Genomic DNA, 24,142 nt, shown 5'->3' on the forward strand with positions numbered 1-24,142 from the left:
CACCAGTCCCACCTATCTGCGTCAGGTCCATACTGCAGTTGTACAGGGCCTTGGTGAGACCACACCTGGAGTATTGCGTGCAGTTTTGGTCTCCTTTAATCTGAGGAAAGACATTGTTGCCATAGAGGGAGTACAGAGAAGGTTCACCAGACTGATTCCTGGGATGGCAGGACTTTCATATGAAGAAAGACTGGATAGACTCGGCTTGTATTCGCTAGAATTTAGAAGATTGAGGGGGGGGGGGATCTTATAAAAATGTACAAAATTCTTAAAGGGTTGGACAGGCTAGATGCAGGAAGATTGTTCCCGATGTTGGGGAAGTACAGAACAAGGGGGTCACAGTTTAAGGATAAGGGGGAAGTCGAGATGAGAACAAAAAAAATTCACACAGAGAGTGGTGAATCTGTGGAATTCTCTGCCACAGAAGGTAGTTGAGGCCAGTTCATTGGCTATATTTAAGAGGGAGTTAGATGTGGCCCTTGTGGCTAAAGGGATCGGGGGTATGGAGAGAAGGCAGGTACAGGATACTGAGTTGGATGATCAGCCATGATCATATTGAATGGCGGTGCAGGCTCGGGGCCGAATGGCCTACTCCGGCACCTATTTTCTATGTTTCTATACTTTATGACTGAAGCCCTTGTCTAGATACTTGTTCAATGTTGTGAGGATTATCCTCTTTTACTTCCTCAGGCAATGCATTCCAGACCATACCCTCTGTGTGAAAATAAATCCTACCTCAGATCACATCCAAAACCCTCCTATCCTTGACCTTACCCCTCTTATCTTAGAAACCCCTATATGGATCAAAATATTGTTACCATCTGCCCTAATCCATCCCTCTCAATGTTATTTATATAGGTCTATCAGGTCACCCTCTCAGCTTCTGACACTCCAGAATAAACAAACACAGCCTACCGTGCTATGAATTAAGAAAGCTACAGTTAAAAGTATGCATAAGAATCTATTGTGAAGCTATTGAGCTGGAAGAAATGCTCTTGCAATTAGCAAGCTTTGATCTGAAATATTCATAACCCATTTCACTCTCCACAGATGCTGTCTGAGCAGCTGTGTGGTTTCTATTTTTATGATAAGATTTCCAATGTCTGTAGTTATTTTGATTTACAAGGTTTAGTAGCAACATTCGGCCAGTTGACTCAAAGTAAACGCAGAAATATTCAGGGTAATTAAAGAGAGGATTTGCTGTTTATAAGCGCTCCCGTTTATCAGTTAACCTTTCATATAAGCCAGGCTTAAGTGGCACATCTGTAGTATGTAGAATAGATCAAATTATTCTTAAAATAACATTGGTTCAGCCCAGAAAAGAATAGACACAGGTGTGGGAAATACTGTGGAGGAGGTGCCATAAATATGGTATCAAGGAGCGTGGTATTTTCAGACATTTGGCAGAGAATTACGTTGCTAATGTGTGGGAAGAACAAATAAAATGTGACACAGAAGACATACACTAGAGTCCAAAAAAGGAGTATTTTTCCTCCAGAAAGGAAAACAATTTAAGTAAATATAGGTTACGGCTTGAATTCCACAAAATTGTTTAGAAAGGCAGAGAGACGAGGGAGTTCTCTCAACAAATTGGTGATTTGCATCTATTTTCCTGGTCCTTGGATCACTGGTGGCTGTCACTGACTACAACGCATTAGGAAATGACATTGCATCGACTTTGTACAGCACCCGCGTTCCAGTTAAATAACTTGTTATATTGAGTAGTTCTTTGCCACAGATTGTGGACGATCAGCCATGATCACATTGAATGGCGGTGCTGGCTCGAATGGCCGAATGACCTATTCCTGCACCTATTGTCTGTTGTCTGTTCCGATTTTTGGAGCTTTGAAGCCAAATTAGTTTCCCAAGGATTATTTTCTCTCAAATCCAACTGAAATTATTTTCCAATTGAAACCATTTAACAAATTGAAAACCACATAGAAGGTGCAGTGTTACTAGATAATCCAATTTAGTTAGCCTTCGGTTTTTTTCCCAGATTCCCTTGTGATGAATGCAAAACTCCCCAGGCTCTGTGTCAGACTGAATCTTGCAATAAAATATATTTTAAGTGTTCAATTCAAAACTTTCAAAATTCTCACAAAAACTGCATTAATGAGTGACATCTTAAAATGCATCTTAAACTGCACTGATTGACATCTTAAAACCTGTGATGTAATTGTGCCAACAATATTTGTGTCACTGTGCTCTGTGTCAGGTAAGTTGACCTCGAGTTGCCTGCTTCATTCACGACAATTGTCACAAGGCCATTATTTTGTGTAGCAGACTGTGAAGGTAACTTTGCAACCCTCCAGTTTGCACTGGGGCCATTCTCAGTCCATCCACCTTTGTTATTTTGCAGAACAGACAAGGAGCTCAACGTAGTATGTCCTTTGTAACCCTGCCAGGATTTGGAAAGGTTTGGCCAATTAACCATACACCCATCTGCTTTGTGTACAAATCTACTTATACTTATTTAAAAATAAATTTTGCTGGAGTAACTCAGCAGGTCGGGCTGCATCCGTGGAGGAAATAGATGGGCAGTGTTTTGGATCGGGACCATTCCTAAGGCTGATTGTAGCAGGAGGAGAAAGCTGGAAAGTGGTGGGGGATGGGGGTGGGGGGGGGGTGGGACAAAGTGTGACAAGTGATAGTGGATACAGGTGAGGGGGGTTGATGGCAGATGGGTGGAGTAAGTGACAAGGGCTAGAGATCCAAAGTAGGCAAAAGGGTGTTAGATAAGGCGAGAGGAGGAGTGAAATCCTAATCTGAGGAAGGACATTCTTGCCATAGAGGGAGTACAGAGAAGTTTCACCAGACTGATTCCTGGGATGTCAGGACTTTCATATGAAGAAAGACTGGATAGATTTGGCTTGTACTCGCTAGAATTTAGAAGATTGAGGGGGGATCTTATAGAAACTTACAAAATTCTTAAGGGGTTGGACAGGCTAGATGCAGGATGATTGTTCCCGATGTTGGGGAAGTCCAGAACACGGGGTCACAGTTTAAGGATAAAGGGGAAATATTTCAGGACTGAGATTAGAAAAACATTTTTTACACAGAGAGTGGTGAATCTCTGGAATTCTCTGCCACAGAATGTAGTTGAGGCCCAGTTCATTGGCTATATTTAAGAGGGAGTTAGATGAGGCCCTTGCGGCTAAAGGGATCAGGGGGTATGGAGAGAAGGCAGGTACAGGATACTGAGTTGGATGATCAGCCATGATCATATTGAATGGCGGTGCAGGCTCGAAGGGCCGAATGGCCAACTCCCGCACCTATTTTCTATGTTTCTATGAAATGTAAAGCCAGAGGGAGGGATATAGGTGGAAGGGTATCGTGGGTCGGGGGGATGAAAGGGGGATGGGATTGTAGTTTAAATTGCTGCGTGGGGGTGGGGGAGGGGGAGAGTTTACGAAGGAGAAAGGGGGTAGGAGTTGTGTTACTTAAAACTGTATTCAATGTTCATACTAAAGATAGACATAAGGTGCTGGAGTAACTCAGCGGGTTAGGCAGCATCTGTGGAGAAAAAGTAAGAGGAAGGGTTCCGATCCTAAACGTCACCCATCCTTTCTCTCCAGAGATGCTGCCTGATCCACCGAGTTACTCCAGCATTTTGTGTCTATATTTGGCATATACCAGCTTCTGCAGTTCCTTATTTTTTATCAATGATCATACAGTTGAAAACCACCCAAGCGGAATAAGAGGTGCTGTTCCCCCCCCACTCACACCGGCCATGTAGTCGAACCAGGACAGAAAGGTCAGTATGGTAATGGGAAGGGGAGTTGAAATGGTTGGCAACAGGGTGATTCGGCAGGCCTTGGTAGTGTGTGGTGAAATGGTCACTGAGTCTACGCTTGATCTCACTGACAATGGTGTTACAGGTGCACAACCTTTTATCCGAAGATCCAAATAACGAAAACCTCCGAATAGCGACATTTTTTCGGTCCTTGAAGAAAGGTCCTTGAAAACGTTCACCGAGGGCGGCCCGCAGAGGTGACAGCGGAACCTCCGGTCGGTCCTCGAAGAAAGGGGAACTAAATCCCCATTCATAAAAGAGAAGGTGAGGGTATATTGCGCGGGAGGGTTAATAATTGACAATATGCTGCTACCTGCCAGCTGCGTTAAAAAGTTCCTACGGTAGACTCACGATACACAGTGTATCGTGAGTCTTGCGTGGGAACCTTTTAACTCAGCGTGCAGGCAGCAGTAGATTGTCGCTCCCTTCAGTTTCACCCCACCTACACCCCTCTGCTTCCCGGCCATGTGTGTGACCCCTTCCCTCCCCTCTCCAGCTCCCCGCTCATTGCACCGGCGCGGGGGCTTTGTACTGTCTTCACGTCGCGATGCTAGCAGCACAGTGCCAGTCACCAGAGACGTCAGGACCAACGGAACACCGACCCCCAGGCCCACTGCAAGCACGGAGATCCCAGATCAGCAACTCCAGCCCAGCCCCGTTCCAACTCCAGAGGAACACGCTCCCCGTATGGGCAGAAGCTGATGGTGTGCAAGGGGTACGTCTTGTTCTTGGGGTGGCGCAGCTCGGGCTGTGGGCGAACTGCCACTTGTCGCCGTAGCGGCCCATCGGGGAGCGGATTCCTCTGGAGTTGGAGGGGGAGGGGGGTATTGTGCTGTTTGATCGCCCCCTACTATTCCAGGGACAGGGAGACAGGACGTTCACCGAGGGCGGCCCGCAGAGGTGACAGCGGAACCTCCGGTCGGTCCTCGAAGAAAGGGGAACTAAATCCCCATCCATAAAAGAGAAGGTGAGAGTATATTGCGCGGGAGGGTTAATAATTGACAATATGCTGCTACCTGCCCGCTGTTAAAAAGTTCCCACGGTAGACACGATACACAGTGTATCGTGAGTCTTGCGTGGGAACTTTCTAACTCAGCGTGCAGGCAGCAGCAGATTGTCACTCCCTTCAGTTTCACCCCACCTACACCCCTCTGCTTCCCGGCCATGTGTGTGACCCCATCCCTCCCCTCTCCAGCTCCCCGCTCATCGCACCGGCGCGGGGGCTTTTTACCGTCTTCACGTCGGCGATGGCAGCCAGCAGGCTAGTGCAGTCACCGGAGACGTCAGGACCAATTGGACGTCGACCCCCAGGCCCACCGCAAGCACGGAGATCCCAGAGACCCACAGCCTGCAGCAGCCCAGCCCAGCCCAGCTCCAACTACAGAGGAACCTGGGTTGCGGATGACGGGGCGCAGCTCGGGGCGTCGTAGGGGCCCATCGGGGAGCGGGTTCCTGTTGGTCCTGACGTCTCCGGCCACCTGCTATCCTCCGGGAACTGTACCGCCCTTGCAGGAGAGTGGGGTTGTTTGCAGTTGCAGAGGGAGGGGGCAAGGGCGGTACAGTTCCCAGTCTCAGCTCCAGTCCAGGTGGGTGGCCGGAGATGTCAGGACCAACGGGACAGCGACCCCCAGGCCCACTGCAAGCACGGAGATCCCAGAGACCCACAGCCAGCAGCAACTCCAGCCCAGCCCTGCTCCAACTCCAGGGGAACACGTAGGGGCAGAAGCTGATGGTGTGCAAGGTGTTCTTGGGGTGGCGCAGCTCGGGCTGTGGGCAAACTGCCACTTGTCACCGTAGCGGCCCATCGGGGAGCGGATTCCTCTGGAGTTGGAGGGGGAGGGGGGTATTGTGCTGTTTGATCGCCCCCTGCTATCCCAGGGACAGGGAGACACAGCGGCTTTTTAGACTGGTGGGCAATCACTTCCAAAGTTCTGCCCACACAGTCAGTACACCTCTCCTACACTGCATTTCATACAAACATTTATTCTGTATGAAAAAACGACATTGAAGACTCAAACTCGCGACCGATTAACTGCCGGGATCAAGGCGCAAACTCGCGACCTTGCGGATATGAGCCGAGCACTCTACCACTGAGCCAGCCATTAAAATCTACGCTAAAAAAATTCCATTCTGAAGACCGACAAATTCTGAATTACGAAAAGTGTCTGGTCCCAAGGCTGTCGGATAAAAGGTTGTGCACCTGTACAATGGGAGCACCAAATGCAGTAGACAAGGTTTATAATAATAATAATCTTATTTATATAGCACATTTTTAGTCAACTTGCATTGACCCCAAAGTGCTTCACATAATTACATTACATTTACACACAGGCAAAGGTGGGTGAAGTGTCTTGCCCCAAGGACACAACGACAGTATGCACTCCAAGCGGGATTCGAACCGGCTACCTTCCGGTCGCCAGCCGAACACTTAGCCCATTGCGCCATCTGTCGTGCCATTGTGCCATCTTACGTTTGAAGCGGTCGGCACAGTGGCGCAGCAGTAGAGACCTGGGTTAGATCTCGACTACGCGTGTTGTCTGTATGGAGTTTGCATGTTCTCCCCATGACAACGTGGGTTTTCTCCGAGATCTCTGGTTTCCTCCCACACTCCAAAGCCATACAGGTTTGTAGGTTAATTGGCTTTCTATAAATGTAAATTATCCCTAGTGTGTGTAAGATAGTGTAGGTGTACGGGGATCGCTGGTCGGCACAGACTTGGTGTTTCCGTGCTGCATCTCTAAACTAAACTAAAGGTGTATGCTTACTTATGAGCATTTACACAAATGTACTTGTGCATATGGTAATAAACTTGATCTGGCGACTTTAGACTCAAGTATTTGTCTAACTGCATTTTGAGAGTACCTGGTGACTGCCCCATCTCCCAATGGTGCAGTGTGTTTCAGAGCACAGGGACTGGCCACATTGCAACATTCTCCTCACCCCACTCTGGGCCTATTCCCCATTTCCTCCACTCCTCTGGGCACTTACCCCTCCTGCCACCTGCGATTTTGGTTGATGAAAGCCCACGCACTACTCTACACACTTGAATCTGATCCCAGGGTATCATTTTTGGACCTCGTTATTTGTCAGAACTTTGAAAGTAGTCTTAAAGGCATAAAACAAATTCCAGGAGGAACGCAGCGGGTCAGGCAACATCTGTGGAGGGAGATGGGCAGTGAATGTTTCTAATCGAGAGCTTTCCACTGGACTGGCAGTTCTAGAGGAAGGGTCTTTACCCAAAACATCATCTGTCCATTTCCCTCCACAGATGCTGTCTGACCCGCTGCGTTCCTCCAACTGTTTATTTGTTTGTTGCTCTAGATTCCTGCATTTGCAGGCTCTTGTGTCTTAGATGCATAATTTATTTTAACATTTATGGAATTCATTGACTTTTTAAAACCTTTGCATGTGTCACATTGCCAAGGGATTTAGATGAACACTTTTATCTCAGTATGGCTTGTACCTCCACAGCAATACTATAATCCACCATTGAGACACTGGTGTTCCTGTGCCAGCAAACGTGCATGGTGGTATTGCCACGATGGGGCGATTGTCTCTCAAGAGAGGTCCTTGAGGCACTTAAATCATCTTCCGACTCCTGTTCTACAGATGTCTCATCAGTTGATTCTACAGAATTGATTGAGAAAAGTCCTTTAAAATCTCACAATAATCCAACGACATTGTCAGCTTGCGGAAAAACGTCCATCTGAACCAACTATTGACATTAATACCGGGGAGAAGAATAAGATGGAGGCCCATCATCGGATAACACAGCTAGTCACAAAATGGCAGGATTATGCAGGCACCAGATGAGTGGTGGTTCCATTTATAATTTATGTTGCACCGACGTTCCCAGTTGAATTTTGAAACTATTATTGAATGGCTTCAAAGCAAGAGAATGATTTCTTGTGAAAGTTAAATTATTAAAACGATGATTATAACTATCTAACTGGCTCTAAAATATAATGTTGGCAGTAGAATAGAATTGGACCATAACAGTTGGATAGTTATTACATACCCAACATCATACATCTTGGACTTTGATTTTACTGGGAATAACATTCTGGGTCAGTTATGGGTACACATGGATCAGAGTTCAAATCCCACCATGGGAGTTGTGGAGTTAAGGTTCAGCCAATTAAATAAATCTAGGGTACAAAGTTAGTCTTTCTAACAATGACCGTGTGACGACCACGTACTTTCTGGTGCACCGATACCCCAGTGAGGAAAGAAAATCTCTATCTCGGACCTGGAACGGTGCTCCGGTGGCTGGGACGGCGTTCTGGCGGCGGTGACTTGAGTCCGGGGTTCGGCCGCGAGCCAGCGGCTGCGTCAGCAGGACTGGTGGACGGCAGCTTCGAGCACCCCGGGCCGCGGTGATTGAGCCGCGGGACTGTTTTAACATCGCCCGGTGGGGTATCACCGCAGCGCAGAGGGAGAAGAGGAGGGAAGAGACTGCAGACCCTAAGACTTTTGCCTCCATCACAGTGAGGAGGTGCTAGGTGGACTCACTGTGGTGGATGTTAATATGTGTTTATTGTTGTTTTTTTATTGTATTGTATGTATGTATGACTGCAGGCACGAAATTTCGTTCAGACTTCGGTCTGAATGACAATAAAGGAAACCCTGTAACCCTGTAATCCTGGTCTGTCCTTCGAGAATCCAGGCTCAGAGCCTTCCTCTCATTCAGGAGCAATTGGGATGGGCAATAAACGGTGGTCTTGTTGCATTCAGATTGATCATGGTCGGACTGGTGAAGAATCTGTACCTTCAGTAGGAAACCACAACAGTTTTTGAAAGGGCCAGAGATCAAACCAGCTCAAAGACATGTGTCTTTAAAAATAAGGCCTCTATTTTATCTATGTAGGTTCTTGCTAGCTTTAGAGACTTTAGAAATACAGCGCGGAAACAGGGCATTTGGCCCACCGGGTCTGCGCGGACCAGTGATCACCCCGGGCACTAGCACTATCCTACACACTAGGGACAATTTACAATTTTACCAAAGCCAATTAACCTACAAACCTGTACGTCTTTGGAGCGTGGGAGGAAACAGTGCCCGGAGAAAACCCACATGGTCACAGGGAGAACGTACAAACTCCGTACAGACAGCACCCATAGTCAGGATCGAACCCAGGTCTCTGTAAGGCAGCAACTTTACCGCTGGGCCACAGTGCCAGTGGATTGGATCAGTAGCAGTATTTAAAGTGGAAATGGATACTGTTTGGAACGTTTTGGGAATAGAAGGCTCTGGGAAACTGGCATTGTAGAGGAGATGAGGTCTGGAGCATATCAGCCAAGGTCACTTTAAATGGTGGGGCAGGCTTGAGGCCTACTCAGGCCTGTTTTCTTGTGATGGATTTGACTCGGAAGGTGCAGTTCACGATTTAATTAAATGGCAAAACAGGTTTGAAGGTCTAAGAAGATGAAGTAATGTGCCAGAATGGACACTGCCCCTTCCCTGGCATTAGTGAAGGAGAAATCCTGTCCAATGCGTTTGATGAAATGAATCACAAACCATGCTTTATAGCCTTGTAGGATCGAAACGGTTTGTATTTCCATAGCACCTTTCATAGCCCCTTAAGGACATCCCAGAGCATTTTACATCCATAAAGTGCATTGGAAACATTAATGTTGTGCTGCAATCATTACTCTCAGCAAGTAGCCATTCAATAGTTTGTTTCCTTCAGACACAAAACCAATTACAGAACAGTAGCAGTGGGACATAAAACAAGTGTTCATACGGCGTTATGTAAAAAAAGGCATATTTAAAAGTCATTGATATTTTACACACAATGACCCTGAATTCCACTATTCCATGTAAGTCTGAGATCATTCCGTGGCACATTGCAATCCCAGGATTTTGTGGCTTAAAGAGAAGCTTGTGTTTAGAGTCTCTAATAACTGAGACAACAAAGAGGTCCTTCTGCAGTTGTACAGGGCCCTAGTAAGACCACACCTGGAGTACTGTGTGCAGTTTTGGTCCCCTAATTTGAGGAAGGACATTCTTGCTATTGAGGGAGTGCAGCTTAGGTTTACAAGGTTAATTCCCGGGACTGTCATATGCTGAGAGAATGGAGCGGCTGGGCTTGTATACTTTAGAGTTTAGAAGGATGAGAGGATATCTTATTGAAACATAAAAGATTATTAAGGGTTTGGACACGCTGGAGGCAGGGAACATGTTCCCGATGTTGGGGGAGTCCAGAACCAGGGGCCACAGTTTAAGAATAAGGGGTAAGCCATTGAGAACGGAGGCGAGGAAACACTTTTTTCTCACACAGAGAGTTGTGAGTCTGTGGAATTCTCTGCCTCAGAGGGCGGTGGAGGTCAGTTCTCTGGATACTTTCAAAAGAGAGCTAGATAGGGCTCTTAAAGATAGCATAGTCAGGGGATATGGGTAGAAGGCAGGAACGGGGTACTGATTGGGGTTGATCAGCCATGATCACATTGAATGGCGGTGCTGGCTCGAAGGGCCGAATTGCCTACTCCTGCACCTATTGTCTATTGTCAAACTGAGGACATTCGTTTTGTGTCGATTTTTGTGTAGCTCAATGTGATAACCCGAGATAACTCAAAAAAAAAAAGCAGCCACGAAGTATGTAGAGTTCACTTACTGTTGGTCCCTTCACCAGGACTTGGGGTCAGGAGCTCACTGTTTAATCCATTGCACTGCTGGGAAAGGTCGACAGCCATCTGCAAGTCCTCAATCCACTTGTCCATCTCTACCCGTGCACTGTGAATAATAAATGTTGAAATGTCCAATGTTATTCACATAGTGTGCAACTATAACCACCATTTTGTCGTTTATGGTGAATCAATCCATTGCAATAGAACAAAGTTGTGTGACTTCACTTCCTGTTATTTAAGCACTTCACTTCCTGTTCTTTCAACACTTCACATGCTGTGTCAAGATTCTTTGGAGAAGTGCTGGTTAAATCATAAAAGTTGAGGCTGTTCCATTTAATTCTTTACAAACAGAAGAATAAGTTCATCGGCTTAACAAGGAACTGCAGATACCGGTTTACAAAAGAAAAGCGACAAAGTGCTGGAGTAACTCAGTAGGTCAGGCAGCATTTCTGGAGGACATGAGTAGGTGATGTTTTGGGCCCTGTCTGACGAAGGGTTAGAATAACAGCATTTCATAGACTTTTATACAAGTACGTCAACGGGAAAAATTTCGAGGCATCTGGGCCAAATGTGAAATGGAACATCTCGATCAGGATGAAAGGGTTGGGCTGATGGGCCTGTTTCCGTGCTGTATGACGAGTAAGTTAGGAGAGGGGAGAAGCCGGAAGAACAAGGAGTTCTGGCCCTACCTTGCAGCCACGATGATGGTCTGGTGTTGGCCATTCAGAGTGAAGCAGTGGGGAACGGACCACTCTTCCTCACTCTCCTCTATCTAAAAGGAAAAGATACACAAGCATGAATACATCTCATCAGCCGGAATGGGAGGAAATCACCAAGTTCAAGACTAGACCGCTGAAAGCTGGTTGTAAAAGGCGAGATGCCGGAAAATAGCCAGCAGCCATGGGAGGGGGGGGGGGGGGGGGGGGGGGGGGGGGGGGGGGGTGGGGGATGGCGGGCAGGGGGGAATGGGGAGAGGAAAGGAGGAAGAGGGAGAGGGATAGATGCAGGGGGAGGGAGGGAAGGGAGAGGATTGGAAGGGGAGGGATGGAAGGGGAGAGAGATTGGGGAGGGATGGAAGGGTAGGGAAGAAGAGGGAAGGAATGGAGGGGGAGGATGGAGATGGAGGGAGAGGGGTGGAGGGGGAGGGTGGAAGGGGGAAGGAGAAGGGATGAGAGAAGGGGAGGGGAGAAATGGTGGGGGAAAGATTAGAAGAAAGGGATGGAAGGAAGGAAAGAAGGGAATGAGGAAGGGAGGGAGACGGAATCATCCATTCATTGCTGTGTGAAATTCCCCATTACACTGGAACATCAATGTGGGAGTGACCCAGGTGAAGAGGCTTTAGGTGAATTAGAGGGGTGTTTTATGAGCCGTGTAGAGGAAGTGAAGAAGGTAATGAGGTTTAGGCAGGGAATCCCACAGTTCGGGGCCCGAGCAGCTGAAGGTGTGCGGGCGTTGGTGGTGAGACCATGCCCTATGGAGACAACTCCTTATCCTACCGATGGACAGCGAGAGGGCAGGGCGAGACAAGGGGAGATCAACCAAACTTCACCAACTCCACTGAAGGAAGACTCACCGTCATGCCGTAGAGAGTAACCTGACCGTGCACCTTGAACTGATTGGATGCCGTAAGCCCTCTGCTCGTGTACACAAGGATATCGTTGAACTGCGGCAAAGAAAATCAAAATAAGCTTTCGTTAAAGAGCAGCAGTACCAGCTGAGGTGAAAGCTTGCAAACAGTAAAATTAGCTGATTTAGTGTTGATTGAAGAGAAATGGAAACAAAAGCCTTGTAATGTTGAAATGTACAAAGTGCCTCACCGATAGATGTCCACTGAAGGGCAGTCACCTTGATAACATAGGAGAGGTGGTAGTCAGTCTGTGCAAAGCAAGCTCCCACAGCCAGCAGTGTGACGGAGAATGGATTTCCTGTATTAGTTATGTTGGGTATGAGGAAGGTTTTAGGCAGGGCACAGAGGGTCATCTCCTCTGGTAGACACAAAATGCTGGAGTAACTCAGCGGGACAGGCAGCATCTCTGGAGAGAAGGAATGGTTGACGTTTCGGGTCAAGACCCTTCTTCAGAAGGTTATCTCCTCTACTCCTTTTCAGGAACAAAGGAGGCTGCAGAAAATGATGGACATTGCCCGGTCCGACATTGTCATGGGTACAGATCTACAGGAGGCACTTTTTTCAAAAATGCAGCTAATATCATCAAAGACCCGCACCGCCCATGACACGTTCTCTTCTCGCTGCTAACATCGTTAAGAAGGTAGAGGAGCCTGCGAAGCCTTCACGAACAGCTTCTTCTCATGAACCATCAGGCTCTTGAACCAAGAGAGAGTTTGCTCTTAGGGCCAAAGGAATGAAGGGATATGGGGAAAAAGCAGGAACTGGATACTGATTTTAGATGATCAGCCATGATCATATTGAATGGCGGTGCTGGCTCGAAGGGCCGAATTGCCTACTCCTGCACCTATTTTCTATGTTTCGATGCACAACCCTAACCACAACCCGACGTCAGCAACAATCTACTACGGACTTTATTTTGGTTGCATTACGCACTTTGGTTCTTGTACCATTATGGTCTAATTACCTTGTATTACCGAGGATCTATTTACGGCATTTATTGCATATTTATTTGTTGTGTTATTGCATTAATGTGAAGCTGTGAAGGTCAAAGGTCAAAAACTTTATTTGTCATTTGTGCTTACACACATAGGAACTCTTGTGCGGTTGTTCAGAGAGTCAAGTCAAGTTAAAAAGACACACAGAAGACACATAACCTATAAAAACATATACTTCTCTAGAACTAAAAAAGAAAGAAAATGCCTAAAACCCTATATAAAGGGGAAAGTGAGAGCATTGTAAATTGCACAAACCCTATATAAAAAGTGTCGATTGCATTGTAAATTGCACAGGCCCAGGAGACAATATAATATAATATAATATGATGTGCTATGAGGTAGGTCATGACATCAGTTCATTTTTGTTTTGGCCAAGAGTCTCACTGCAGCAAGTAAGAATTTCAATCTTCTGTTCCTGGTACGTATGGCAATTAAACACTCTCGACTCTTATAATAATAATAATAATACAGGTGCACAACCTTTTATCCGAAAGCCTTGGGACCAGACACTTGTCGGATTTCGGACATTTTCGGATTTCAGAATGGAAGATTTTTAGCGTAGATTAGGTAGGTAGCGCGGGCGGCTTGAAAAGTCTGGAGCAGCTGCCTCCTCCCCGGAGACCGGGAGAATCATTGCATAAATGTTAGTCAGTTAGTTTGGAGGGATTTTATGTGGTGGTGGTGGTGTAGGGGTGAAGGGGGAAACTTTAATTCTTAGTCCCCTACCTACCTGGTCGGCGACTCCCAACCTCGCGGAGCTGGGGGCTCCATCCGGCCGCGGGCGGCGCCAGTTGTAGCTCCGACCCCGGCAACTCTACCCCTGGCTGCGAGGCGCTCCAAATCCAGCGCGGCCCGCGGCCCCAGCTCCGCACCAGCGGGGTGCGGGCAATGCCTTACCGGGTCGCCGTGCGGCAAGCTCCGGAGCGCTGTGGCCGCCTTCTTCCAACATTCGCGGAGCGTCGCTGGATTTGGAGCCGCGGAGCTGGGGGCTCCGTCCGGCCGCGGGCGGCGCCGGTTGGAGCTCCGACCCCGGCAACTCTACCCCTGGCTGCGCGGCTCCAAATCCAGCGACGCTCAGCGATGTTGTGTGTCGGCGGGCCACAGCGCTCTTGCCGCACGGCGACCCGGTAAGGCATTGCTCACGACGCCGCCGACTCCCGACATTCTCGGAGCTGGGGCCGCGGGCCGCGCTGGATTTGGAGCGCCTCGCAGCCAGGGGTAGAGTTGCCGGGGTCGGAGCTACAACTGGCGCCGCCCGCGGCCAGACCGGCCACACCGCTCCGGAGCTTACTGCACGGCGACCCGGTAAGGCATTGACCGCTCCCCGCCTCTCCGACCAGGTAGGGGACTAAGAATTAAAGTTTCCCCCTTCACCCCCCTTCACATAAAAGCCCTCCAAACTAACTGACTAACATTTAAGCAATGATTTACAGATGTTTAAGCGTCTCCCGGTCTCCAGGGAGGAGGCAGCCGCTACAGTAATACAGACCTGGGTTGACCGTGGGTCGTTTTGGGTCAGGTTTGGCGCCAAACGCGAGCTTTGGTGCGCAGACGACATCCGGAAAAAATGGCCGGTTTTCGGAGCTTTTCGGTTTCTGGAACACCGGATAAAAGGTTGTGCACCTGTAATCTTATTTATATAGCACATTTTCAGTCAACTTGCATTGACCCCAAAGTGCTTCACATAATTACATTACATTTACACACAGGCAAAGGTGGGTGAAGTGTCTTGCCCCAAGGACACAACGACAGTATGCACTCCAAGCGGGATTCGAACCAGCTACCTTCCGGTTGCCAGCCGAACACTTAGCCCATTGTGCCATCTGTCGTCCCACTTGGCGACAGCCCAGGGACATCTTTTCACTTCCACCCCAGACAACTCTGAGTTTAATGTCACCTCTGCCATTCTAACAGTTCTGCAACGTTCACTGCACTGTTGTGCATTACCGATGTGAAAGATTCAGACAGCTTCTTATAATGCAGCCGAACTCTGGGAAAATCAGCTATTTTGAAAATAATTAATTCTGGCCACTTACCAGGAAGAACATCCTTTGCTGCAAGCCCTTTGCAGATAGCTTACTCAGGCACCCCAGTCGAATGAACTCCTTAGAACCAACAGAGGGAGAACAAAATCATGTATTGTCTTTCCGCTGACTGGTTAGCGCACAACAAAAGCTTTTGACTGTACCTCACGTAACACCTGACAATAAACTAAACTCAAACTCATCAACGGAGTAATGGTATCTTCAATCAAACCATGCATGGAGGAGGTGACCCCTCGTATTTGGCCACCACATCCTCACATTGATATCTTCTACAACAATGGTGCTGGCTCCACGTGGGCAGCGGGTAGTGCTGCTGCCTCCCACAGTTCCAGTGACCCCAGGTTAAATCCTGACTTCCAGATATGTCTGTGTGGAATTTACACATTCCCCCTGTGGTTGCGTGTGTCTCCACATCTTCCCACCTCTATATCTTCACCGTAAACTGCACGCTCACCAGAGATGTATACTTATCACACTTGTACATTAAAAATAAAAATATATTTGATAAAAGGGGCTTTACCCTTCCGGGAATCATCAGATTGTCAATCCCAATCAGGTCCCTCTTCAACTCCACGAGTTTCTGGAAGTTCTCCATTTTGATCATGGTGCCATGGAGCTGCGCAGCCATCTCCGCCACCTCTGCCAGAGCCGCTGCATGATGGGGAGAGAGTGAGAGAGAGAGAGAGAGAGATGGGCTCACATCTGTCCAACCTATAGCTAATATCCCCTAATAGAAACATAGAAACATAGAAATTCGGTGCAGGAGTGGGCCATTCGGCCCTTCGAGCCTGCACCGCCATTCAATATGATCATGGCTGATCATCCAACTCAGTATCCTGTACCTGCCTTCTCTCCATACCCCCTGATCCCTTTAGCCGCAAGGGCCTCATCTAACTCCCTCTTAAATATAGCCAATGAACTGGCCTCAACTTCCTTCTGTGGCAGAGAATTGCAGAGATTCACCACTCTGTGTGAAAAATATTTTTCTCACCTCGGTCCTAAAAGACTCCCCCCTTATCCTTAAACTGTGACCCCTTGTTCTGGACTTCCCCAACATCGGGAACAATCTTCCTGCATCTAGCCTGTCCAACCCCTTAAGAATTTTGTAAGTTTTTATAAGATCCCCCCTCAATCTTCTAAATTCTAGCGAGTACAAGCCGAGTCTATCCAGTCTTTCTTCATATGAAAGTCCTGACATCCCTGGAATCAGTCTGGTGAACCTTCTCTGCACTCCCTCTATGGCAAGAATGTATTTTCTCAGATTAGGAGACCAAAACTGTACACAATACTCCAGGTGTGGTCTCACCAAGACCCTGCACAACCAGGCATCCAGGCAACATTCTGGTAAACCTCCTCTGCACTTTTTCAAAAGCCTCCACATCCTTCCTGTAATTGGGCAACCCGAACTGCACGCAATATGCCAAATGTGGCCAAACTGAAGTCCGATAAAGCTGTATCATGGCATCCCGACCTATGAAGGCAAGCATACCATATGCCTTCTATCTACTTATTTATGTTGCCATTTTCAGACAGCTATGGACCTGGACCGCAGGAACCCACTGTACATCAATGCTGTTTAGGGTCATACCACTCATTGTTTATTTCCCCCTTACATCTAAATTCCCAGAGTGCAACACCCCGCCCTTGCTCAGATTAAACTCCATCTGCCACTTCTCCGCCCATTTCTGCAGTCTCCATCTTGACAACCTCGTCAGAGTCCACGATCCCAGCAATCTTGGTGTCATCTGCAAACCTACCAACCCAATCCAACCCATCCACGTTAATGTAATTTATATATACTGAGTGTGCAGGCCTGGATTTTATTCTCAGCCCTGCGGAATGGGACTTAAACCTCAGAGTATCAACACCCACTGATCACCATCTCCCTAACCCCTTGTGCGAAGCACAAACTGCAAATATATTGGTCAAATAAGATCAATTGTTTGTAAAATTGAATTTGTATGACATGACTGAATAACTACAATCTATTGTGTGACTTATCTGCTTGCGAAAGCAATGCTCTGTGGAATGTGTATTGCCTGCCATCTTGTGGCGATCAACAAAAACTGCAGCTAATGGTCACAACCAAATATTCTCAGGTACACAAAAATGCTGGAGAAACTCAGCGGGTGCAGCAGCATCTATGGAGCGAAGGAAATAGGCAACGTTTCGGGCCGAAACCCTTCTGTCTGAAGAAGGGTTTTGGCCCGAAACGTTGCCTATTTCCTTCGCTCCATAGATGCTGCTGCACCCGCTGAGTTTCTCCAGCATTTTTGTGTACCTTCGATTTTTCAGCATCTGCAGTTCCTTCTTAAACAAACATTCTCAGGGTTGGAGCCATAAGAGACTGCAGATGCTGGAATCTTGAGCAAAAAGAGAACTGCTGGTAGAACTCGACATGTCAGGCAGCATCTGTGGTGGATAAACAAAGAAGGGTCCTGACCCAAAAAGTCACCTCGAAGGGCTGAATGGCACCTATTGTCTTTTGTCTATCCATTTCTCACCATAAATGCTGCCTGACCTGTCGAGTTCCTTTAGTGCTTGGTGTTTTACTCACCATCTCAGGGTTGGGTTCAGACCCCTAAACACTTAACATGGCAAGAGCTGAACATCACACATCTCTCCTTCCAAAATTTGATCTTGTTGAAGCTGACGGCAGCATGCATTTACCACAAAGGACACGAGAATAATTGCCGCCCTTATTAAAATTTTGGTATTTAATTTAATTTAGAGACACAGTGTGGAAACAGGTCCTTCAGCCCATCAAGTCTGCTTCAGATTCAGATTCAGATTCAATTTTCAGATTCAATTTTAATTGTCATTGTCAGTGTACAGTACAGAGACAACGAAATGCATTACCAGCCAGCAATCACCCACATACTAGTTCTATCCTACACACTGGAGACAATTCACCTAGCCAATAAAACTACAAATCTGCGCATCTTTTGGAATGTGGGAGGAAACCAGGGCCACCTAGAGAAAGCCCACGCGGTCACAGGGAGAACGTACAAACTCCATACAGATAGCACCCGTCGTCAGGATCGAACCCAGGTCTCTGGGGCGGTAAGGCAGCAATGCAACCGCCGCACCACTGTGCCGTGATGTGTCGTTATTAATTGTGAGTCTGCAAAGGGATCTCGCAAGTGGTTAAAAAGCTGGCAGCTGAAATACGGTTTGGTTTTTGAGAAAGAACAGAAAAAAACCCAGAATTTTGTGCAAATAGATGGTAACTAGAGGACACTATTGCCATTTTATATATTGCGTACAGTTTTGGTCTCCTAATCTGAGGAAAGACATTTTTGCTATAGAGGGAGTACAGAGAAGGTTCACCAGACTGATTCCTGGGATGGCAGGACTTTCATATGAAGAAAGACTGGATAGACTCAGCTTGTACACGCTAGAATTTATAAGATTGAGGGGGGGATCTTATAGAAACGTACAAAATTCTTAAGGGGTTGGACAGGCTGGATGCAGGAAGATTATTCCCGATGTTGGGGAAGTCCAGAACAAGGGGTCACAGTTTAAGGATAAAGGGAAAATCTTTTAGGACCGAGATGAGAAAATCAATTTATACACAGAGAGTGGTTAATCTGTGGAATTCTCTGCCGCAGAAGGTAGTTGAGGCCAGTTAATTGACTATAGTTAAGAGGGAGTTAGATGTGGCCCATGTGGCTAAAGGGATCAGGGGGTATGGAGAGAAGGCAGGTATGGGATACTGAGTTGGATGATCAGCCATGATCATATTGAATGGCGGTGCAGGCTCGCAGGCTACTCCTGCGCCTATTTTCTATGTTTCTATGTCTATGAAAAACAAAGTTAAAATCCAGGTACAACAGTGATTAATGAGGCAATTGGAATGTTGGCCTTTAATGCAAAGAAGATGAGACCAAAAAGCAGAGAAGCTTTGTTCCAGCTGCACAGTGCATGGGTGAGACCACCTCTGAAGTACTGTGTGTGATCCTGGTTCTACGTCTGCAGAAACAGTGCTCTAGCATTGGACACAGGGCAGACAGGCACTAGGTTGATTTATGGAATTCAGAGATTGACGTGTGAAGAAAGGTCTGTACTTCTTGGGAGTTTCATTGAATGAGATGTGATCTTATTGAACCATTTAGGACGTTAAGGGGATTTTCACTGTACCTCGCTACACATGACAATAACAACGAGCTAAACTAAACTAACCTGGAAGCTGAGATGGAACATTTAAAACAAGAGGACAAAGTTTCAGAATTAGAGGCTGTCCAACTTAGACCAACGTCAGGGGAAAGATCACAGGAGACAGATTTCACAGGGAGTGGTGAATCCCTGGAATTCTCCATCTTAGGCAGCTGAGAAGGTGGAGTCATTGAATATCAGCAAAGCAGAAAGAGACAGCTATTGGTCGCAGAGGAGTTGGGGAACATGCAGGAAAGTAGGACTGAGACCTGGACCATCTCAGTCATTATTGAACAACAGAAGTAGGCACGAGGGATTAATAAGTGTCCAGTGGGTCTCATCTGCATTGTCCTCCAAAAATTCCTGGCACGAGCAGTGTTCCTGGCACTCAGTGTGGGAAATTGCCACATGTTATTATGTTCAGTGAAATCAACCCTTCATTACCATCCAAATGTAATTAAAGTTCTCAGTTTGTCTACAAATGTTTGACAGGACACATTTACGCGACAGTGAGAGTAGGAATGGAGCGAGGTGGAGGATAAATGAGTGGATGAGGGGCTGGTGCAGTGGGTATGGATTCAAGTTTCTGGATCATTGGGACCTCTGTTGGGGAAGGTGCGACCTGTACAGAAAGGACGGGTTGCACTTGAACTCGAGGGGGACCAATATCCTGGCGGGGAGATTTGCAAAGGCTACTGGGTAGACTTTAGACTAGTATGGTTGGGAGGAGGGACTCAAATTGGGAAAGCTAGCAGTCAGTGTGTTAGGCAGGAGGCAGAGAATGGTAGCACTCTGACCCAAAATGTAGGGGAGAGAGAAGAAAAAGAAAATAAACTGAGAATAAGAGAGGGTGGGTTTCTTAAATGTGTATATTTTAATGCTAGGAGCATTGTAAGAAAGGTGGATGAGCTTAGAGCCTGGATTGACACCCGGAAGTATGATGTTGTTGCGATCACATGGTTGCAGGAGGGCTGTGATTGCTGGAGTAACTCAGCGGGATTTCGGCAACAGGTCTGATAGAATTGGAAGGGCACTGATGTTTCGGGTCGAGATCATTCTTTAGGTGGGGTTACTACAGCAGTGCACAACCTTTTTATCCGGTGTTCTAGAAACCGAAAAGCTCCGTGGAACCGGCCATTTTTTCCAGAAGGGGTAGCAACACCAATAGCTCGCGTTATGGACGCCAAACCTGACCCGAAACGACCCACGGCAACCCCAGGTCTGTATTACTGTAACAGCTGCCTCCTCCCTGGAGTGACCGTGGGAGATTTAAATTTTCCACACATAGACTGGGAAAATGTTCTGTAAATTAGTTGGATGGTTTGGAGTTTGTAAAATGTGTGCAGGATAGGGGTAGTTTTTTGCATCAATACATAGGAGTACCTACTAGAGAAGGGACGGTGCTGGACCTCCTGTTAGGAAATGAGACGAGTCAGGTGGCGGAGGTATGCGTTGGGGAACAGTTCGGGACCAGTGAACACAATACCATTAGTTTCAATATAATTATGGAGAGGGTCAGAACTGGACCTGGGGTTGAGATTTTTGATTGGAGAAAGGCTAACTTTGAGGAGATACGAAAGGATTTAAAAGGAGTAAATTGGGACAGTTTGTTTTATGGGAAAGATGTGGAAGAGAAATGGAGGACATTTAAAGGTGAAATTTTAAGAGTACAGAATCTATATGTCCCTGTACGGTTGAAAGGAAATAGTAAAAATTGGAAAGAGCCATGGTTTTCAAGGGAAATTGGACACTTGGTTCGGAAAAAGAGATCTACAATAATTATAGGCGGCATGGAGTAAATGAGGTGCTTGAGGAGTATAAAGAATGTAAAAAGAATCTTAAGAAAGAAATTAGAAAAGCTAAAAGAAGATGAGGTTGCTTTGGCAAGTAAGGCGAAAGTAAATCCAAAGGGTTTCTACAGCTATATTAATAGCAAAAGGATAACGAGGGATAACATTGGTCCATTAGAGTCAGAGTGGACAGCTATCTACAGAGCCAAAAGAGATGGGGGAGATATTGAACAATTTATTTTCTTCGGTATTCACCAAGGAGAAGGATATTGAATTATGTGAGGTAAGGGAAACATGTAGTTGGAGTAGCTATGGTAGGTATGGGACTAAAGAATTAAAGTTTCCCACTTTTGAGAAATACCACCACCACCACATAAATCTCCAACTAACTGACAGGCATGATTCCCCCGGACATCCGAGGAGGAGTTAGTGTAGAAATTTCAGGCCCGCGCTATGACAGAAATCTTTCAAAAATGTCCATTAGAAATCCGAAATAGTCCGGAATCCGACAAGTGTTGGCGTACTGCGCGGATGTTTGTTCCATTGTTTAAAAAGGGGTCTAAGAGTAAACCTAGCAATTATAGACCTGTTAGTTTGATGTCAGTGGTGGGCAAATTAATGGAAAGGATACTTAGAGATAATCTGTGGAAGCATCTGGATAAACAGGGTCTGATTAGGAACAGTCAACATGGATTTGTGCCAGGAAGGTCATGTTTGACTAGTATCTTCTTGAATTTTTTGTAGAGGTTACTAGGGAAAATGATGAGGGTAAAGCAGTGGATGTTGTATATATGGACTTCAGTAAGGCCTTTGACAAGGTTCCTCATGGAAGGTTGGTTAAGAAGGTTCAATGGTTGGGTATTAATGGTGGAGTAGCAAGATGGATTCAACAGTGGCTGAATGGGAGATGCCATAGAGTAATGGTGGATGGTTACAGTCACGTTGGAGGCCAGTGACCCTTCTGGGGTGCCGAACAGGGATCTCCCCTAGTCCCACTACCTGCGTTTGTCATGTACATCAATGATCTGGATGATGGTGTGGTAAATTGGATTAGTAAGTATGCAGATGATACTAAGATAGGTTGGGGTTGTGGATAATGAAGTAGATTTTCAAAGTCTACAGAGAGATTTATGCCAGTTGGAAGAGCGGGCTGAAAGATGGCAGATGGAGTTTAATGCTGATAAGTGTGAGGTGCTACATCTTGGCAGGACAAATCAAAATAGGACGTACATGGTAAATGGTAGCGAATTGAAGAATGCAGGTGAACAGAGGGATCTGGGAATAACTGTTCACAGTTCCCTGAAAGTGGAATCTCATGTAGATAGGGTGGTAAAGAAAGCTTTTGGTGTGCTGGCTTTTATAAATCAGAGCATTGAGTATAGAAGTTGGGATGTAATGTTAAAATTGTACAAGGCATTGGTGAGGCCAATTCTGGAGTATGGTGTACAATTTTGGTCGCCTAATTATAGGAAGGATGTCAACAAAATAGAGAGAGTACAGAAGAGATTTACTAGAATGTTGCCTGGGTTTCAGCAACTAAGTTACAGAGAAAGGTTGAACAAGTTAGGGCTTTATTCTTTGGAGCGCAGAAGGTTAAGGGGGGACTTGATAGAGGTCTTTAAAATGATTTGAGGGATAGACAACCATGTACCATGTACGTGGATAAGCTTTTCCCACATGAGAGTAGGGAAGATTCAAACAAGGGGACATGCCATCTTGAGAATTAAGGGACATAAATCGCTCTGTAACTTGAAAATCTACTTCATTACTCAGAGAGTGGTGGCTGTGTGGATGAGCTTCCAGTAAGGTGGTGGAGGCAGCATGCTTTTTATCAATTTAAAAACCATCATTGGATCATTGATGTGGATGGGAAAGGAATGGTGGACCCAACTGATCGCTGGTATATGGGACTAGGGAGAATATGGCCTCGGCACGGACTAGAAGGGTCATGATGGCCTGTTTCCGTGCTGTAATTGTTATACGGTTATTATATGGTTATTTATGTTTTTTCATAAGTTCAGAGATAGGTTTGAATAAGTTAGTTCTTTATTCTCTGGAGCGCAGAAGGTTAAGGGGGGACCTGATAGAGGTCTTTAAAATGATGAGAGGGATAGACAGAGTTGATGTGGACAAGCTTTTCCCTTTGAGAATAGGGAGGATTCAAACAAGAGGACATGACTTTAGAATTAAGGGACATAAGTTTAGGGGTAATATGAGGGGGAACTTCCTTACGCAGAGAGTGGTGGCGGTGTGGAATGAGCTCCCAGTGGAAGTGGTGCAGGCAGGTTCATTGGTATCATTTAAAAATAAATCGGATAGGCATAGGGCTGAGAAGGGAATGGAGGGTTCTGGTATGAGTGCCTTCAGGTGGGACAATGGGAACAAAATTTGTTCGGCAGTGGACTTGTAGGGCCGGTACTATTCCTGTTTCTAATGTGCTGTAATTGTTTCTATGGTTATATAAGTTCAGAACTTATAGGAGCAGAATTAGACCATTTGGCCCATCTGTACTTCTACGCCATTCTCAATCATGCCTGATCTATCTTTCCCTCTCAACCCCATTCTCCTGCCTTCTCCCCATAACCCCAGACACCTGTACTAATCAATAATCTGTCAATCTCTGTCTTAAAAATATCCAATGACTTTGCCTCCACAGCTGTCTGTGGCAATGAATTCCACAGATTCACCACCCTCTGACTAAAGAAATTCTTCCTCATCTCCTTTCTAAAGGTACATCCTTTTATTCTGAAGCTATGGTCTCTGGTCCGACACTCTCCCACTAGTAGTAACAACCACCTTAGAAGGATCTCGACCCGAAACATCAGTCGTTCCTTCTATCCAGAGATGTTGCCTGTCCCGCTGAGTTACTCCAGCATTTTGTGTCTATCTTCGATTTAAACTGGCATCTGCAGTTCCTTCATACAACTCTCCACATTACTATATCCAGGCCTTTCAGTGAGGTACCCCCTCATCCTTCTAAACTCCTATTGTTTTTGCTGAAATATTGGAGGTGTCTTGGAAACCCATTCAATTGTCAATCCATCCAATATTGCACCTTGTTTTGCTGGTGTGAATGGCCCCAGACCAGCATAAATGTGTCCTATCAGTTTCCC

General features: G+C 46.4%; 1 protein-coding gene across 1 annotated transcript in view; it reads right to left on the reverse strand.

Moving 5' to 3' along the window:
• farp1 (FERM, RhoGEF (ARHGEF) and pleckstrin domain protein 1 (chondrocyte-derived)) overlaps positions 1-24,142 on the reverse strand; it is a 254,948-nt gene that overhangs the window by 14,931 nt on the left and 215,875 nt on the right. Inside the window, exons 19-24 of the mRNA XM_055636674.1 lie at positions 15,605-15,735; positions 15,076-15,144; positions 11,991-12,080; positions 11,107-11,189; positions 10,405-10,523; positions 7,257-7,420 (exon numbers count right to left, since the gene is read on the reverse strand). Coding sequence (XP_055492649.1) covers positions 7,257-7,420; positions 10,405-10,523; positions 11,107-11,189; positions 11,991-12,080; positions 15,076-15,144; positions 15,605-15,735 — 656 coding nt within the window. The remainder of the gene's footprint in view (positions 1-7,256; positions 7,421-10,404; positions 10,524-11,106; positions 11,190-11,990; positions 12,081-15,075; positions 15,145-15,604; positions 15,736-24,142) is intronic.

This window comes from Leucoraja erinacea, chromosome 6, assembly GCF_028641065.1.
Source record: "Leucoraja erinacea ecotype New England chromosome 6, Leri_hhj_1, whole genome shotgun sequence".
Lineage (NCBI taxonomy): Eukaryota > Metazoa > Chordata > Chondrichthyes > Rajiformes > Rajidae > Leucoraja > Leucoraja erinaceus.